The 18,003-nt window shown below is 58.2% G+C and overlaps 1 protein-coding gene across 1 annotated transcript; it reads left to right on the top strand.

The window, feature by feature from the left end:
* The first annotated feature begins 1,953 nt into the window (after nucleotides 1-1,953).
* MFNG (MFNG O-fucosylpeptide 3-beta-N-acetylglucosaminyltransferase) lies at nucleotides 1,954-17,722 on the top strand. Its single transcript, XM_006742227.3, has 8 exons — nucleotides 1,954-2,412; nucleotides 7,489-7,537; nucleotides 7,929-8,031; nucleotides 8,447-8,600; nucleotides 11,548-11,633; nucleotides 13,387-13,552; nucleotides 15,300-15,385; nucleotides 16,797-17,722. Exons 1-8 carry the CDS (start codon nucleotides 2,158-2,160, stop codon nucleotides 16,861-16,863), a joined length of 966 nt encoding a protein of 321 aa, XP_006742290.1. The 5' UTR covers nucleotides 1,954-2,157; the 3' UTR covers nucleotides 16,864-17,722.
* The last annotated feature ends 281 nt before the right edge of the window (nucleotides 17,723-18,003 follow it).

The following is an 18,003-nucleotide window of genomic DNA, read 5'->3' as shown; positions in this document are numbered from 1 at the left end:
GCTTGATTCTGCCAGGCCTTGGGACTTTTCAGTCATGCCTTGTGGCAGGATGGTGGGTCTCTGAGGGTGGCCGTGGGCTCCCTGGGTGTGGAGACCGGGTAATGCTCATTTGGGTAAACGGACCTCCCCACTTTCTTGCTGCATGCCTGGCCCAGTGCTTGGTCTATGGACATGAGTCTGGGTGACATTGCGGGACCTCAGTGAGGCAGTTGGCTTTGTCTGGTCCCATGGTAGGTGTCCCTTTACTGGGCAGAGAAGCCCACTAACCCCTTAATTCTCACCATGTCTTAATTTTGTCTCCATTTGTTAAATGATGAAATTAAAATTCAGAGAGGTGAAGTAACTTGACCGAAGCCACATAGCTGGTAAGTAGCCCAGTCAGGATTTGAACTCTGGTCTGTGTGGCATGAAGCCTGGCATCATCCCTCGAAGATGCCGTTCTGAGAAGATGGGCCATGAGGGGCCTTGGCATGGGGCTGGCCCACAGGAGGGTGATTCAAAAGGGTTGGTTCTCCTTTCCTCTCCCCCCAAACGCCTAGTACAGGCTTGGGCCACAGCAGGCCCAGTCCAATTCACCAGCCATCTGGTACTTTCTTGTGTTTAATGAATATTTCTTTAGTGGGCCAGGCACTGTTCTAGGCAGTGGAGATTCGGTGAATAAAAAAGAACCCCCTGCCCTGATATATTCATGAGAAAGACACACAATAGATAAGTAAAATATACAGGGTGTTGGAAGATAAAAAGTGCTATGGAGAGAATACTGCAGAAAAAGGGGCCTGGAAAGGACAGGTCTGGGGGGGGCTAGGAAGGAGGGGGGAGATGATAGTGCAATTTTTAAAAAGTGGCCTGGGAAGTCCTTGTGGAGAACATGACATTTGTGTAGGTCTGAAGGAGGTGAGGGAGTGAGATGTGCAGAGCTTTAGGGAAAGGCCCAGGCAGAAACAGCATGTGCAAAGGTCCTGAGGTGGATGTGTGTGCCTGGACTGGCCAGAAGCCCAGGGGGTCTGGAGTGGAGGGAGCAAGGGAAGAATAGTAGGAGGCGGGGTTGGAGGAAATGGGGAGCCAGCTCACACAGGACCTGTTGGCTGCGGTATGATCTTGGGCTTTTGTTCTGAAGGAGATGGGAGATGCAGGGTTCTAACAGGAAGGATGAGATGTGAGCGACCTTGTGTCCAACCAGATGGAGGCGGTGGCTGGAGAATGCCCTCTGTCCCTGGCCTGGCTGGGAGAGAGGCAGCAATAAAGACTGCTGAGTGAGATGGGGTGGGGTGGGCTACAGCAGGACAGGCACCCTTTGGGGCCTCCTGGGGGCCAGGTGAGGCCCAGACACCTGGGTTCCATTGGCTCTGTGGCTGAGCTGCTGGGTCATCTTCGATCATTCTGTGCCTTATGTGCTCAGCTATCAACTGGGACTAGCAATCCTCCCGCCCGTTGTGAAGAGCCAAGGAGCCGAGCAAACTACTGTGGGCGCCCTGGAGGTTGGGAGGGGGGCATCAGGGAAGGCTTTCTGGAAGGGGAGACCCTTGAGCTGAGCCTTAACGTCCAAGTAGGATGAAGCTGGGTGAAAGGAACACGGGTGACGGTGGGGAGGATGGGGGAGGGCATCCAGGAGGAGGTACAGTGTGAGCAAAAGCTGGGAGGCTGGAGAGCAGGACACGGTAAAACAATGGGTGTTGAATGAGCTAAGCTGACAGTCTCTGGGGAGTGGGGAGGCTGGGAGGCCCCTCCCTTCCATGGGGCATGGAGGGTTTGTTGTTGTCCCCACCCCCACTGCAGCAGCTGGCCTGCCCGCCGGCTGGCTGGCCGGCCCGGGGCTGTCCCTTCGGCAGAGCCTTTTCCAGCCACCTCTGGGGTTCCCCGGGCCGGCGCCGCCCCTCGGGCCGCGCTGGAGGCAGGGGCGGGGCCAGGCGTCCCGGAGCCGGGCGGGAGCGCGCAGGGAGCAGGTGGAGGGCTGGCGGCGGCGGCGGCGGCGGCGGGGCTGCCGGGGCTTGGCCTCCCCGGCCAGAGCACCAGCTCCCACCTCCCCGTCTTTGCCTGCCCACCCCCAGCCCCCGATGCCTACCAGACCTTTGCCTGGGCCGGGGCCCCCGCCGAACCAGCCTCGCCTCCCTGTCCGGCTGGGATTCGGGGGCTGAGCTGTCTGGGGTCCCAGGGCCAATGCAGTGCCGTCTCGTCCGGGGCCTGGCGGGAGCCCTCCTCACCCTTCTGTGCATGGGGCTCCTCTCCCTACGGTACCACTCGAGCCTGTTCCCACAGAGCATGCGGGAGACCCCCGGGCTGAGCCCGCCAAGCCCTCTGTCCCCTGAGCTGCGGCTGCACGATGTCTTCATTGCAGTCAAGACGACCCGAGCCTTCCACCGCTCCCGCCTGGAGCTGCTGCTCGACACGTGGGTCTCCAGGACCAGGGAACAGGTGACAAGTGGGCGACTGCGGGCCCCAGGAGTGGGCCCTGGCCTGAGGGACTCCCGGAGGCCTTTCTGTTGGGCTGGGGTCCCTGGCGGCCTCCAGGGAGAAGCTGCCTGCCCACCTGCCCAGTCTGGGCTTGTCTTCCCACTCCTCCTTCCTCCAGGGACCAGGGGCTCCTGCCGCCCAGCCTGGGCCCCTCGCTGGCCCCGGAGCCAGGTGTTCCTGAGGCCCCCTGCTCCATGTCTTTCAGGGGCCAGGCCGGGCCCCTGCCCCGGGCTCCTCAGTCCCTCCTGGCTCTTCTGGCACGGGCTTTCCTCCTGCCCACCTTGGCCCAGCCTGGCGATGGGGACAGCGGGGAGGTGCGGGGCGGCCGGCTAGAGGCATCATCTGACTCGGATGTGTGCCCAGGCCTGTTGTCCCGCTGCTCGGGCTGCTCGGGAGGAGATCAGGGGCTGAGCCGCTGAGAAGGCGAAGGTCTTGGGGGGGCCTGCTCGGGGAGAGGGGCGGGGTGGGGGGGCATCAGAATTCCTGGCAGCCCCCCCAACCCCCGCTGCTACCCGGGGTGTGCCCAGCACAGCGGCGCCTCATCTCCTGTGCTCTTTTCCTGTGGGGCAGTTTCGGACGGAGCGGGGGAGGTCCTCTGTGACGGTGGTGGCCGAGCGATGGCGGGGAGAGGTTAGAGGTCTGCCCAGCACGCGTGTGCGTGTGTGTGTGCGCGCGTATGTGTGCTCCTGCATGGAGCCAAAGTGTCCTCGTTAGACGGGCTATGACAAAGAGGTGTGTGGGTGATGGGGGCGTGTGGCTTATGTCTTTTTGGGGACAAGCTGAGTCCCTCTGGCTCTTGCCCTCCCCAGATCCAGTGCCTTCCCCAAGCAAAGTCAGTGATTTAGGGGTATTGGGAACCATCTCTGGGGGAGGTAAAGGGTTAGCTTTACACACACACACACACACACACACAGCCCCTACGTGGCGATGGGCTCAGTGGGAGGAAGTGACTGGACTTTTGGAGGGGATTGCAGGCTCCTGGGAGACCAAGGAGCAGGGGAGGTGATGTCTGCAGGAGCCCAGGGCCTTCTGGGGAGAGGGCACCCCCACTCCCCGATTTCCTGACCATGATGTCCTAGCACCCTATTTAACCCTTTCTCCAGGGGGAACCCCAGCACCCAGGTTCTTCCCTGGGCACCCCCCACGCAGCTTCTCATCTTGGGGAGATTCTGGTTCCTCCTGCGGAAGCCACTGAGCCTGGCCCTCCCCGCAGACCTTCCTGTTTATGGTGCTGCGTCTGTGTACCCAGGAGCCTGCCTCACGTGGTCTGAGGCCCCTTCCTGCCTTGTCTTGATCACCATGGTGGTGCCCTTGCCCCGGATGAGGAAACTGAGGCCAGAGGGAGGAAGTGCTTGTCACCCTCACTCCGAAGGCTTGGGGGCGCAGAGCCCAGTGGGACCCAGCCCCCTCCTCCTGGCTGGGGCCCTTCTTTCTCTGCTGAGACCCAGGATCCCAGAGCTGCCTTGTCGCTGGGCTACAGGAGAGGGTCCTGGGGCCCCCAGCCTGGGTGGGCCTGGCAGGACCAGGTCAGCAAAGGAGAGGAAGCAACCACCCACTGTGTGCCTCAAGCTCAATCCCACATGCCCACTGCTCGGCACCCAAGGGGCTGCCCATCAGATGCCTCACTCTGTTTAACACCCACAGCAGCCCCGAGTGGGAGGTATCGATAGGCCTGTTTTATAGGCGAGGAAACCGAGCACAGTGAAGCCGAGGTAGGAGATGAATTCACTCAGTTGCGCAACACCCCTCCGCCCCCCCGCACAAGGGGCAGAGTCGAGAAACCTTGTCCTTTATGTAGGGCTGAGAAAAGGAAGGATGCTCACATTGAGTAAGAGGAGGGGAGACAGGGAGACACATTCTTACCGCACACTGCGTCTGGGGCCCCTTTGTCTCAACCCTTTGGCGCATCTCTTTCTGTGACCTTGGCTGAGACCCTCCCCTTTCAGCCCTCAGTTTCCCCATCCACACAGGACAGGAGGGTCTCTGAGCCTCTCTTAGCTCTGCCCTCAGGAGTGGGCCTGAGCTGGTTAACTCCAGGGCTGGGCGCCCGCCCCAGCTGGTTAAGGGCGGCTGGGTGGCAGGTGGGCCTTTGTGGCAGCAGGCTGGGGCTCGCGTAGTCTTTGTCCCAGGCAGAGGGGGCGGGCTGGGGGAGGCGGGGTGGGGAGCCTTTCCCTTCCCTACAGGCCCCTCGAGGGCGGTGGGTGGGGGGTGGGGGCCGCAGAGCCTGCCCCACATCTTCCCTCCTCTTCACCAGATGGCCCCCAGTCCCCTCTCCCCTGACCCCAGCGGGCTGCCTATCCTTTTGTTTTCCTGTGAGGTTTTAACCATTGTCAGAGTCTCCTCCTTAAACAAATTAAATGCAACCTTTGGCTCAGAGGAAACTCTGCCCACTGCTCTGTGCAATCTCAGGGTTCCCAGGGACTGGAACACCAGCCTCATGCACCCCGCCCAGCCCCCAGCCCTGCAGCGGGACCCCCTCCTTCCCCCTTCCCCTACTGATTCTGGGCTTATTCATCCATCAGCAAACACGCCCTGGCCCATTTGGCCCATGCTCCAAACTCCAGAGAGTTCCACTATCTGGTGGCTGTTTGGTGGCAAAAGTTTCCCAGGGAGCAGGGCAAGAAAGGCCTGATTTACTTCCCTGGCTCCCTGGGGGCTGTGTTGAAAACAGACTTGGGGCGGGGGCAGGACAGAGCAGAGAGAGCAGGGCAAGGGTGACCATAGCAAAGCAGGCAGGAGATGACCAGGGAGGGGCTGGGCCACCAGGGGCTGTGCAGGCTGCTGTGGACAGGTGGCATCCTGGGTGGTTTGAAGGTTGGGTGGGTGTGGGGTGTGAAAGAAGGAGAGGAGGCGTGGTGACCCCAGGGTGTTGGGTCCCAGCAAGATGGGGAGCCCCCAGAAGAGCACAGGCCTGGGAGGAGCTGGGGCACTGAGCCTGAGGCACCTGGGGAGAAGTTGTGGCTACCGCGGGGTTTGATGGCTTCTTGCTGAAAGCCGAGAGGCTAGATAGCGTCACTGGGGCGGTGGACGGGACAGAGAAGAGGGCCAGCATTGGGCCGCCAACACTTTCTGCAGGGATATCCAGGGACCTCCAGTATTAGCTAAATCTGAAGGTGGGAGACACACCCCAGGGAGGGGGCCCCAGAAGGTGGATGCTGCCCAGGTCTCCTGACAGGGAGACAAATCAGACCAGGCCTGCGCCCTTCAGGATGTCACTGTCTGGTGGGAGAGACCAAAGGATAGATTTTCATAACTGAGGGGTTGTTGTTACTTACCATCAGGAGGAACAGGTGGCTGAGGGGCACATGGGAGGGGTGTCAGGGAAGGCTTCCTGGAGGAGTTAGGGGCCAAGAAATGGGCACAGCATGTGCAAAGGCTCAGAGGGGTGTGGATGTGTGTGGCATATTTGGGGAACTGAAAGACCTTTGGATTTAAGAGAAGGGGTGGGGCAGGAAGTGGTGAGATAGGCTGCATCAGGCACAGGGGCTGGGTGGCCCCTCATGGCCACACTTAGGAGGCTGGCCTTTATCCTGAGGGCAGTAGGGAGCCACAGAAGGTGTTTGGCGGGGTGGTGGGTATGGGTATTATCTGATTCTGGTCCTGACAGGAAAAGAGATCTGAAGGTCTTGCCCTAATCCATTGAAAGATAATGGCTCAGAAGGCCCATGGTTGTGGGCTCTTGGGGAGACAGGACTCGTTCCCTTGTGCCCCTTCCTGTGCCCAACCCTGGCTTCTGGTCTCCGGTGCCTCAGTTTCCCCCGAGATAAGAAGCGGAGCTGGGCTTCACTGCCGCCTCTTTCTTCTTCTTTCTCACATTATCTCACTTTACTGTCACAGCTACTGCTAGTCCCCATTTTCCAGCCAGGTAAACTGAGGCTCAAAGCAGGGGCTGATCTGATCTGAAGGGCTGGTTCCTGGAAACCAGGGAGAAGTTTGTGGCTGAGCGGGGAGGGGCATGCAGTTGGAGGCCCTGAGTCTGGAAGGAGGACAGGGCCAGCCCCAGGGTGGCCCGAGTGAGGGATGGGGATGTAGAGGGCCTTTCACCAGGTGGGATGCTTTCTCCTTGGTCCTCCCTTGGAAAGAAGTCAAAATTGTCCGGGCCCTGGACAGGGCCACCTAAGGGTCAGAGGAGGCTCTCGCTGTGCTTGGCGGACGAGAGGACCTGCTCAGGCAAGAAAAGGTGCGTGTGCTGGGCAGGGTGTGGAATGGGGGTTAGACGGGTCCCCGGCTGTGGGTCTGTCTTGCCACAAGCTTCTTCTCATTTGTCTCTCATTCAGTTTGTGTTCAGTTTATCTAGGGCTTGAGTGGCCTCTACCTGCCCGGGGCGTGGTGAGGAGAGGTCCAAGGCCTGTGGGTCCGAATCCCAGCTCAGCGGCTGCCAACTATGCAACCGTAGTCTGTCCCTTAGCTTCAGTTTTGCCATCTGCGAGGGGGACAGATCATGACACTTGTCCTGAGGTTCAGTGAGGTCATCAGGGACCAGGAATTGTGCAAGCTGCTGGTGGGCTGCTTCTGCAATCTGGGAGAGCTGGCGTTGGATCACGATGTAAAATTTCTGAGATTCGTAAGGACCCTGCACCTGCCCAGGGAGTCTGTGTGGCTGTGAAACCATGACCATCTCCCCAGGCAGGTGTGCTGTCCCAGGGTGTGGGTCTTTCCACGCAGAGTCTGTCTCCTGACAAAGTGTCTCAGGTTGTGTATGTGTGGTGATGGAGGGGCCAGGTGGGACTGCAGTGTGTGTGTGTGTGGGGGGGGGATAGAAGAGGGTGTGACTCTGGGAGGGTTCCCACGGGCGCTGGTCTGCAAGTGCTCGTGCAGGTGACACGGTGGCTGGTGTGTGGTGTGAGGCTGTGTTGTGTGTCTTGTAAGGGGAATAGCTGAGAAAGTCATGGTGTCTGAAAGGAGTGTGTGGTGATGTTGGGAGGGGGTGTGTCTGTCACTGCCGGAGGAGGACGGAGCTCTGACAGGTGCTTCAGCAGGGCCGTGCCTGTGGGCTGTCCTTGGCTGACTCCGGTCCCGACTCCTCTTTCTCCTTAGACGTTTGTCTTCACCGACAGCCCAGACGAAGGCCTCCAGGAGAGACTGGGTAAGTCCAGGTGGGGCCCCTCAGCTGTTTCCAGGGAAAGCTGGGGTGGCTGTCCCATGGCCTGGGGTCCCCAAGAAACAGGGCTGCCCTCTCTTGGCATGTGGGGATTCCCCTTTGCCCAGGAGGGGAGCAGGCTTCTTCCCTGGAAACGGGTGTGGGTGTGAGGAGGGGCTGTTCTGGATGGTACCCTGGATTCGTGGGTCCCAGCCCAGCCTCCCGTTCATTAGCTCTGGGGTCCTGGGGGGTCAGCCCTCCCTGGTCAGTTTCCCCATGTGTAAAATGGGAATGGGTGGGCCGCTCCAGGCTGAAGTCTTGCTCTGCATTCTCATGGTGTGCAGGGCTGTGGGGGAGGACCTGGGTAGGGTCCCCTGACTTGTCCTCACTTCTCTAGGATCTCACCTTGTGGTCACCAACTGCTCTGCTGAGCACAGCCACCCCGCCCTGTCCTGCAAGATGGCTGCTGAGTTTGACACCTTCTTGGCCCGTGGGCTGCGGTGAGTGCCCCTGGGTCTCTGGGGCCAGGTGTGACCTTTGCCTCAGGCTAGTTCCCGAATAGGGTGTTGTGTCAAAAATGAAGTCAGCTGGGTCCTGTGAATTTAATCATGTAAGGGCCTCCTGGGGTCTGTCTCTGGGCAGACGGTCTGGGTTCAAGTCTTGCCATTTCCTGAGTGTGTGACCTTGGCCAAGTGTCTTAACCTTTCTGAACCTCGGTCCCCATCTGTTTAGTGGGCACACTTTCCTCGGGAGCTCACACAAGATGCTATCAGGCTCAGAGCATGGGCCTTCAGTGTTAGCTACTCTCACTGCCTAATTTTGCTTACTGATAATGGGGGGCACGGGAGAATCTGGCTAGCTGGCAGCCCTTGGGAACCCTCCTCCAAGCTTACCATCCCCCTTCTGTCCCCATAGGTGGTTCTGCCACGTGGATGACGACAACTACGTGAACCCAAGGGCACTGCTGAAGCTGCTAAAAGCCTTCCCACAGACTCACGACGTCTACGTAGGCCGGCCCAGCCTGAACCGGCCTATCCGCGCTTCTGAGCCGAGACCCCACAACCGCACGGTGGGTCCCTTCTTCCTCCTTCGTGCATTGGCCAGGGGTGTTGGCTGTGGCCAGGCCGGGGGGCGGGGCCAGGCCGGGGGCGGGGCCAGGGCCCTTGCGGAGTCAGGTAGGTTTTCCGGCTTTCTCATTTGGTCTCCTTGCTGTGTGTTTGGGTTGGTGACTTTGCCACGGATCCTGTCTTCTCCTCTGAAATGGGGAGACTGAGATAATGCAGGCGAGGCGCAGACTCTGGCACACAGGAGGGCCTCAGTCACTGAGGAGCAGGGGCTCATTCTGGTCACACAATGACAGGGGTGTGTGGGGTGGGGGGTGTGTGTGGGGGGGGGTGAGCTGAGGCTGCCTGACTCCATGGCATGGCTCCTAGCCCCTGGTATCGTCATGTAGTCGTACAGGCTGTTCAAATGCCGGATACTGCTGGGCCGCGTGGTAAATTGCACTGCCCCCCAGCCCCTGAGCACTCCCCTCCCCTCCGCACCCCTCCTTTCTCCAGACTTCACTGACCGGCAACTAAAGAGGTGACACCTGGCACAATGGGGTCCCTAGCACCAGCTTCATTCAGCTCCAGACCTAGATGGCTGCTAATGAGGGTTGTGAGGTTTAGGAAACAAATAAACCAAAAATCAGGATAGTAGTTAAATTGAACTTGCAGATAAACAGGAAAAAATTCTGTAGTATAAGTACGGAGCATGGTTCTCTCCTCGTCCCCAGGACCCACCAGGCTTCTGGTGTTGGTATGACCCAGGCCCCTAGGGGGCTCCCTTGGCCCCAGGGAAAAGGCTAGTCAGCCCCCCCCCCCCCGCACTAGAGGCAGCACGTGGAGCAGAAGCTCGGCCCGCAGTGGGTCTCTCTGCCTCCCCGGCTCACCATCTGCTTCGTTAGGGAAACCAAGAGCAGGAAGCACACAAACTTAATTATCAGCGGCTAATTGGCCTCTGAGCCCTAATTAAATCCTCCTGGGCCCTGGGGGTGTGTGTGTGAGTTGACTCCAGGTGAGCGAGGGGTGCCCCAGGCCCCCACAGCGCCACATGCTTGGCAGTAGGGGTTGAGAATGCTGCTCTGGAGCCCGGCTCCCTGGCTCCACACGCCATCTGCCACCTCCTGGCTTCCTGACTTTTGCTCAAGTCACCCCACCTTTCTGTGCCTCAGTTTCCTCGTCTGCAAAATGCGTGATAACCATCCCCACCCAATAGGGTGGTTGTGAGCAAAAAGGGGAACAATTCAATGAGGTCACCTACCCAAGTGCTTGGAATGGGACCTGGCATGTGATGACACTAGTAAGTGTCAGCGATCGGTACCCAACCCAGCTCCACCTGCGTCCCCCGGCTTCCTGCTTCCTGGGCAGGTTCAGCACCTGCTGAGTACACCCAGGCCCTGACCCCACAACGTGCACTAACACCCTCCTTACACACACTCCATCGGCGGGATCCTTAGACTCTGCCCCAAAGTGTCCCAACCTGTTTGGATTCTGGGATACCCCCGGGGTTGTGTAGTTGGGGGAGGGGACAGCAAAAGGGGGCAAGAGTTCTGGCTCAGGCTCAGTCCCAGCTCTGGGACCTCAGGCTGGTGACCTCCCTTCTCTGTACCTCGTCACCTCCTCTGTGGCACAGGATGCTGTACAGCAGTGCTCAGGGTTAGGCCTTTCTACTGTTACTGCTGTTGTTCCTTTAATTATCTGGGAACGGAAGCCCTGGGCCCACAGGTCATGAAACGAGCATTCATTGGGCACTCCTGTGTGTCAGGTCCTTAAGAACCCGTTCATTCTGCTTAGAGACCTGACCTCTGGCTAAGAGGGAGGCATTTTGAGAAGTAGCTCATAGAGGTCTTTAGGAGGAGGACACAGGGCCAGGTGAACTGCAGCAAAAGTGCTCACAAGTGACAAATCTGAGGCCCAGAGAGGAGCAGAGACTTTCTCAAGGTCACACAGCTGGGAGGAGTGGAGGAGGCTGAGGCCCCAGAGTCAGGCTTCCCAGTTTCCTGCCCTGGGTTCTTCTTAGTGTTGCATCATGGGAGATAACCCAACCCCATGCAACATGCATCAATTAAGCACCAACTATGTACTTGGGAGAAGGTAACCGTAGGGAACTTGTTGGTCAAGAGATAGTACAGCTGAAAAGGAGCAGGGTTTGCCAAAAGCCTTAGAAAAAATTCGTGAGCTGTGACTTCACGAGGCCTCACCGACGAGGCGGGGGCAGAAAGTGATTTAAACCCCAAGGGAGGTTATTGGTTCCTGAGATTGAGATGTCAAGGGGTTTGCTGGCCTTGGGGGCTCACAGGCCGGCCTGTCATTCTCTCTTTACTCCGTGAGAGGCCTCGTTCTCTCCTTGTGCAGAGTCTTCTCAGTCCCGGGACCTGGAAGTGGTGAGGCCAGTGCAGGTGGCTTGGTATCAGTGGCTTTGGGACTACCGCTCCCAAGACTGGTGACTGTAGAAAGCATCTCTTCCTCCCAGGTAGCAGATGGAGCTCAGGGAAGAACTCGGATTGGCTGGCCTAAGTCATTTCCCATCACTGAGCCAATCACTGGGTCAGGGGGTGTGGCCTTGTGATCCACCCTTCCTCGGGCCCCTGCCCACCTCCTGTGGCCCAGGGGAGCAGGTGCTGTATTTGGCAGCCCCTCCTGAACCACCTGGGGTGAGGTAAAGGCATTCCGCTGGGGAAAGGGGTAAGGTGTGCTGGGTGGACAAATAGGATACATATTCTCTTTAACTGAAATCCAGCCAGACTGGGGTCTAATTGGTGACCCCATCACTCTTAATTAGCCATGTGACTTTGGGCCTCGGTTTTCTTGTCTGTAAAATGGGCATAATAATGTCAGGCTGTAGCAAGACTTTAGTGAAATGTGAAATAAAAAGGTTTTGAGCCATGCTGGTTGGGAATGAGGGAGGGCCCGGCCATTGCCCCCACCCCCAGGCTCACCCTGCTCCTTGGCCCTCCCCACCTCTCCCCCCAGAGGCTGGTACAGTTCTGGTTTGCCACCGGGGGTGCTGGCTTCTGCATCAATCGCAAACTGGCTTTGAAGATGGCCCCGTGGGCCAGGTAAGCGAAGCCCCACAGGCGGGTGGGGGAGAGTAGGGCCTGGTGTATGTGTGGGGGCTTTGCAGCAGGAAGGGCTTGAGAGTGAGCTCAGGAGAAACTGCCTCTCATTCATGCTGTGTCACAGAGTTACACAGTTAGTGGTGAGCAAGCCACCTGCCATCCTGCCCTCAGGGCGCTCTGCCACACACAGGCAAGTTGTGTAATCTCTGGGAGCCTCAGTGACCCCATCTGTAAAATGGACCTGATAATATGATAGCTAATGGTTGGTGTGAGGGTGAAATGGGAAAATGTTTGGGCTGGCACCCGGTCCCCAGTGTCACAGGGGAGGTGAAAGCCAAGTGTAGAGGCATTCAGAGGAAGGAAGTAGGGCCTTCTGCTTGGGGACAGGAGGAAGGCTTCCTGGAAGGGGTGGCCTTTGAACTGGGCTAGCCCTAGAGGCCCCCAAGTGAAGGGATTCCTGGGGGTGGTGGAAGCCCCTAGTATGGGATGAGGGTACTGGTATTCTAGAGAGGAAGTGGCAAAGGCCTGGCCTCTCGAGATCTGCCTGGACAGGATGTTGTTATTAGCAGCAACATCCGTCTCGCTACCTTGTGTTGGGGGTTGACTCTGAGCCAGGGCTGCACTTCACCGGGGAAGAAGGTGTGTCAGCCTTGTTTCCACAGCTAAGGAGACCGAGGCGTGAGAGGTTGGGCAAGTGACTGGTCCAAGGTCACCCCGGCCGGAGGTCACTCAGCTGCTGGGCTTGGCTCCAAGGCCTGTCTGCTTTGCCACTGTACCACCCTGATGTGCTCTGACCTGGATGGGAGGGGTCCTCCAGAGGGGACCTCGGGCCCCAGTTGGGAGTGGTAATGCTGTCCTAGGACATGTCCACAGCAGGTGTGTACCCGTGACCAGGGGTCCTCCCTGTGCCCAGTGCCCCCATCTGGGCTTCTGTCCACCTTTATGGTATATTTGTGTGAAATGGAAAAAGGTACCCCCCTCAGGCAGGTGCAACCCTCGGGCAGAGCCTGGGGTGGGAAGGGAAGGCTGGGTTTCTGCACCCACTGAGCCCCTCAGGGAGGCGTTCTGTGCAGCGGGGCGGCCTGCCCAAACTGGCCTGCAGGGATGTTCATGGGGCATGCAGTCCGGTGATGCCCTTCCCTGGGACTCTGCCCCTTCCCTCCTCCGCATCTGGCTGACTCCAGCACATCCTGTAAGACTCTATTTAAAGCCTGCCATTGTCATGATTAAATAAAAAGCAAAACAAAAGACTGCCACCTCCTCTGGGAAGCCCACCTTACCCTCCCTGTGTCTCCCAGGCCTCATACTTCCCTCTGACTTAGTGCCAGTCCTACTCTGAAATGACCTGTTCACTGTCTCCCCTCAGAATGAGGGTTGCTGTCGAGGGCAGGATGCTTTTCCTTCTCATCTCTGTATCCGCAGCCCTAGCCTGGTACCTGGCTCCGGGTAGCTCCTCGAGGCTCAGCAATGAATGAATGAATGAATGAATGTAAAGAGAGGAAGGGATACATTTATAAAGGGCTTCTTCTTGCCATTCTTCCACTTAATCTTCACAATAGCCCAGTGAGGGCAGGGCCATTCTCATGCCCATTTCACAGAAGAGGATGCTGAGGCTCCCCAGGTTTGTGGCTTGCCCGAAGCCACCCAGTGCACAGGAGGCTCTGCTCTGCCCATGGACCCCAGTGGAGGGAGGGCCTTCTGGGAGGCACGGGGAGCTCTGCGCCAGTGGCCACAGCACGGCTCTGTCTCTCAGCGGCTCCCGCTTCGTGGAAACGTCTGCCCTCATCCGATTGCCTGACGACTGCACTGTGGGCTACATCGTTGAGTGCAAGCTAGGCGGCCGCCTGCAGCCCAGCCCCCTCTTCCATTCCCACCTGGAGACCCTGCAGCTGCTGGGGGCTGCCCAGCTCCCAGAGCAGGTGAGCTGGCCCCGGGGCAATGGGGGAAGGATGCGTCGGGGGAGGGCTATCCCCTACTGATGGGGAAACTGAGGCTCAAGGTGGGAAAGGACCCTCAGACGGGCCCACAGTGACTCAGCCTTCTCCACCTCCAACCCGCAAGGGTTAGCGTTTGTGATGCTCAAATTCTTTGGTCTGGTCGCCGACCGCCAGCTGGAGCGACCTGCGCAGACCAGGTGAAGCTTGCCTTCAGGTTCAGACTGCTCCCCTCCCTACCTGCTCTGCTCCCTCTTGTCTCTCTGTTCCTTCTTCAGTCTTCCATCCCCCCACGTCCCTCCAAAGGGGTCAGGCCTGCCCTTTCCAACTCTGCCTGTGGGTTGTCCTGCCTTCATCAAAGCTTACCTGTCTGCTGCCCCCCCTGCTTGCTTTCTAACCCAGATGTTGCTGAGAAAGAGCAGGTGCTTAGTGGGAAACCTCAGGCATAATGTCTGGCTGGGGCAGGGGGACCCCATTCTACCACCTGGCAAGCAACGACTCCACGGAGTTCCAGCAGGCTCTGCCTTGCACACACGGCCCTCCTACTCATGGGTGGCCAGTTCCGTAGGGATCCTGGCTGGGAAGGCCCTTGGGATCCTTCACCCAACAGTGCGAGTCAGAACACTCTGGCAGCAAGAGACACAGATACAACACAGACCAGTCGAACAAACAAGGACATGTATGGGCTCATGAGCCTGAGAAGCTGGGGGCCGGCTTGCTGGTTCTGGCTGAGTCTGCATGCTCAGACTGTCCCCACTCTGGTCTGTCTTTCCTGACACTGGGCTTACCCTCAGGCGGGCAAGATGGCAGCTCCAGGTTTCCACCCCACCCACAGGAGGAGAGCTCCTCCTTCTGCCACATTCCGGGGCTGATGCTCATCGCTTGGAAGGCCTGCTTGTGTCACATGACCCGTTTCCTACCAGGGCCAAGAGTTAGTGTTGATTCATCAGGCCTGGAACTAGGGTGTAGGGTGGGCCCCAATAAGACCGCAGGGCTTGAAGCCAGGAAAAGGGGGCAGATTTGGGGCAGCCAAAACCAGGTACCCTAATGGCTGGATTTTCAGAATACCCACCACACCAGGCACCGTGCTGGTGGCTTTATCTGCTTTAACTCTGTTTCCTTCCAACATTTGCATGAGGTCAGCACTAACATTCCCATTCTGTAGGTGGGGAAAATGAGGCCCAGAGAGCTGAACATAGCACAGCTAACATAAGGCAGAGGGGGATTTGAACCCTGCCCCGGTGGCCCCTAAGTCCACAGTCTTTAACCACTGTGGTCAACTGCCTCTTGACGAGGGGCATTATCCCATGTCCTCATTGTATGTGGAGTAACCCAAGGCTCTGGGTAGAGAGGGAGTGTGAAGGCCCCATGGTGAGTCTCAAGAAACCTCTGTCCAGGCATGGACTTTACTGGAAGGGTGCCTTCCCCTCTTGAGACTCAGTTTCCTAGTCTATAGGCAAGGGACTCATTCCATCCTCTCAGGTAAGGTGGACGGCTGGGGAAATAGGGTCTGGGCACGAGAGTGCCCTACAAGCTTGAAGCGCCTTGCGGAGTGGGGTGGGCTCCTCAGTGAGTGCTCAGGGTGGAATTTCAGGGGCCAAGGCAGGCTCTCTGCGCCCCCCAGAATGTCTTACGGACCATCCCTGCTTCTGGCCCAATACCGCCCCCTTGTGGGGTCCCCAGCGGGACACCCCGCCAACCTTCACTTTCTTCTCCGCTTTTCTCTGCCCAGGTCACCCTCAGCTACGGCATCTTTGAGGGGAAGCTCAATGTCATTAAGCTACAAGGCCCCTTCTCCCCCGAGGAGGACCCTTCCAGGTGAGTCTGGGGGCTCAAACTGTAGGATCAGAGGAGGGGGCTGAGTCCAGGCGTCCAAACATAGGGGAACCTGGAGGGAAGGTAAGCCCTGGAGGCTGACAGCACAGAGCCGGGAGTGGAGGGAGGGGATTTCAGTCTCTGCTCTGCCCCAGGATTGCTGTGTGACCTTGGGCAAATACCTTGCTTTCTCTGGGCCTCAGCCTCCCCATTTGTAACACAAGGAGCTGGGTGTCGTGGATCTGAAGGGCTCTCCCAGTCCTGATCCTCTGGGGTTCTTCAGGAGCCCCTGGAACACTGAAGTGTCTTTACTGGGCAAAGGAGATGCTCTAAGGGAAGAACTTCAGGCCCCGATGGGAAATTTTTATTTGAGCTTTTGTAGGCTCTCTGTGTCTCTGATACTCTTCAGTGGTTCTTTTCAGTAGGTAGATGGTTGGAAAGGGGGCTAAGATGGCGCCTGGGCACCTTCCGGTTCTGTCCCCACACAGGCCACAGGGAGGCTGGGGCTGTTCCACTCAGGCCTGGCTGCTGTAGAGCATCTAGGCGCACAGCCTGTGACACGCTGTGGTGGGAGGACAGGCCCGCCGAAGGAAGTAGCGGCGGCCATTGTGGCTGAGATGCAGGAGGAGAGGGGGCGGGGGACTCCCCAAAGTCTTGGGGGCTCTGTCGGGCCTTCGGATTTATCTGGAGTACGGAACCCTTGGGGGAACTAGGACTCCTGGCTCTGAAGTCCCACAGAGCTGTCTGTCGGGGGCAGAGGGCTCACGACTGTTTAAGGGGCCTGGGGCCAGGGCTGTATTGAACAAGTTAGACGTTACAAGGAGACAGAGTTTGGCTCAATATAGGAAAAAAAATTCACATTTCTGAGATGAAAGGAACCGCCTTCTCATGGAGTGAGCTCCTCATCAGTGGAAGGGCACAAGCTATGGCTAGACTGCCAAGAGGTTTAAGAGTGGATGTGAAATTCTCTCTGAGCCTGAAGATTCTAGAATCCAAAGGTTCCTGCCTAATAGGGCTGGAGCCGACTGGGGACTCAGATACATGTGATCAGATAGTCTGGCCTCAGCTGGGGTCTCTTCGTGGCATCTCTGGCCTTTGAAGTCTCTCTAAACCGGTGGTTTTCATGAGGGGCCACGCCCCTGGGGACATCTGGCAATGTCCGGAAACATTTGTGATTGTGACGACTCAGGGGGGTTCTCCTGGCTTCTCGAGGGTAGAGGCCAGGGATGCTGCTAAACATTGGACAATGCACAGGACACCCCACGGCAAAGACTTATCTGGCCCTAAATTTTAAGAGTGCCGAGGGGGAGAAATCCGGCTCCAAACCATCTCCGTGACATGCGCTCCCCCAGGAGCCCGTGGAGTGAGCGTGGGAGTTGGGGTGACCATTTGTCCATTTCTGGTCTCTCCACAGGTTCCATTCCCTCCATTGTCTCCTCTACCCAGATACTCCTTGGTGCCCACAGCTGATGGCCAGATGAACCCTGAACGGCTGGGCAAAGTTTGGGCTGAGGCTTCTGGCTGTCCTTGGCCTCCCCAGGCAGCCCTGGGGACTCATGGCAAGTGCTCTTTGGTAGGGAGTCCCCGGCAGGGCCTCTGAGTGGTGGGTCAGCCCAGGATTGGGTGGTGGCTGGCGGTGAAGGCGTCCTAGGCCCCTGGGAGGTCGGTTGGACAACCCAGAGGAGGGCCAGAGAGGCCCCAGGGGCTGGGCTTCTATGGGCCTTGGGTGGCTGAATTGAACAAACATGGAGGGCCCTTGAACTGGGTTGGGGCTCAGGGGTCCTAACCCTCCAGAGAATTACATGGGCCCTTGGGTGGGGTCTGGCCTCCACCCCCAGCTCTGGTCTCTGTCATTCCCCTGGGGTCAAGCACTGGGCCACCCACTCCTGGCTCCCTTGGCTGGATCCCCAACCCCTGAGGGGACCCAGGTGGAATAAGGGCAGAGCCCGGGGTCTGTGGCAGGGGCTGTCATTGCTGACCAGTGTCCAGCTCCTTGCTCCGACCCCTTGCTAACAGATCCCATTTTGCTTGGAGTATCGGCGTGCCCAGACCCTGATGGTGGATCGTGATGGATCCCAGCCCATGGTGACGATCCTTTTGCTCACTTTCCCAGCCTCCCTTGCTCAGTCTGTTAGTGCGAATTAAACAAAGCCAATAGAGAGGCTTCTGGGGAAGACTTTGCAGTCCCGTACCCCATACCTTTATGCTGCGAATGTGGATGTGATGTCTGGATCTGGGGCAGTTGTCTTGTTATCATGAAGGAAAGGCCATGACAGTCAGGCACACCTGTCCCTTTTGGCATCTGGTTCTGTGAGAAAATTAAACCCTTACTTGGTTCAACCTCTCTTGGTCCAGTTTTCCGTTATGTGCAGCCAATGTGTCCCTGACTGGGGCGGGCTCTTAGATCGGCCTGTCACAGTGGTGATGGTGGTGTGGATTTGGGTCCTGAGCTAGATGTCCCTGCTCTGCCTTTGCTGGCTGTATGCGTGACCTTGAAGCATCCACTCCATCTCTCTGGCCTGTTTGCCCATTTTATAGAGGAGGGAAGGAACCCCTTCTCTGTGGCTTGATATCTGGGTGGAATGATAGAGTGTTCGTGAAGGGCTCGGCACAGTCTGGCA

Source organism: Leptonychotes weddellii, chromosome 5 (genome assembly GCF_054177405.1).
Source record: "Leptonychotes weddellii isolate Sample4059 chromosome 5, ASM5417740v2, whole genome shotgun sequence".
Taxonomy (NCBI): Eukaryota; Metazoa; Chordata; class Mammalia; order Carnivora; family Phocidae; genus Leptonychotes; species Leptonychotes weddellii.
Note: the sequence above shows the minus strand (reverse complement) of the source record. Positions and strands in the feature narration are given on the sequence as shown.

Coding starts and splice junctions, on each gene's coding strand:
- MFNG (XM_006742227.3), top strand. CDS start 2,158: ATGCAGTGCCGTCTCGTCCGGGGCCTGGCGGGAGCCCTCCTCACCCTT. Junction 7,538..7,928: donor AGGCCTCCAGGAGAGACTGG/GTAAGTCCAGGT, acceptor TCACTTCTCTAG/GATCTCACCTTGTGGTCACC. Junction 8,032..8,446: donor TTCTTGGCCCGTGGGCTGCG/GTGAGTGCCCCT, acceptor CTGTCCCCATAG/GTGGTTCTGCCACGTGGATG.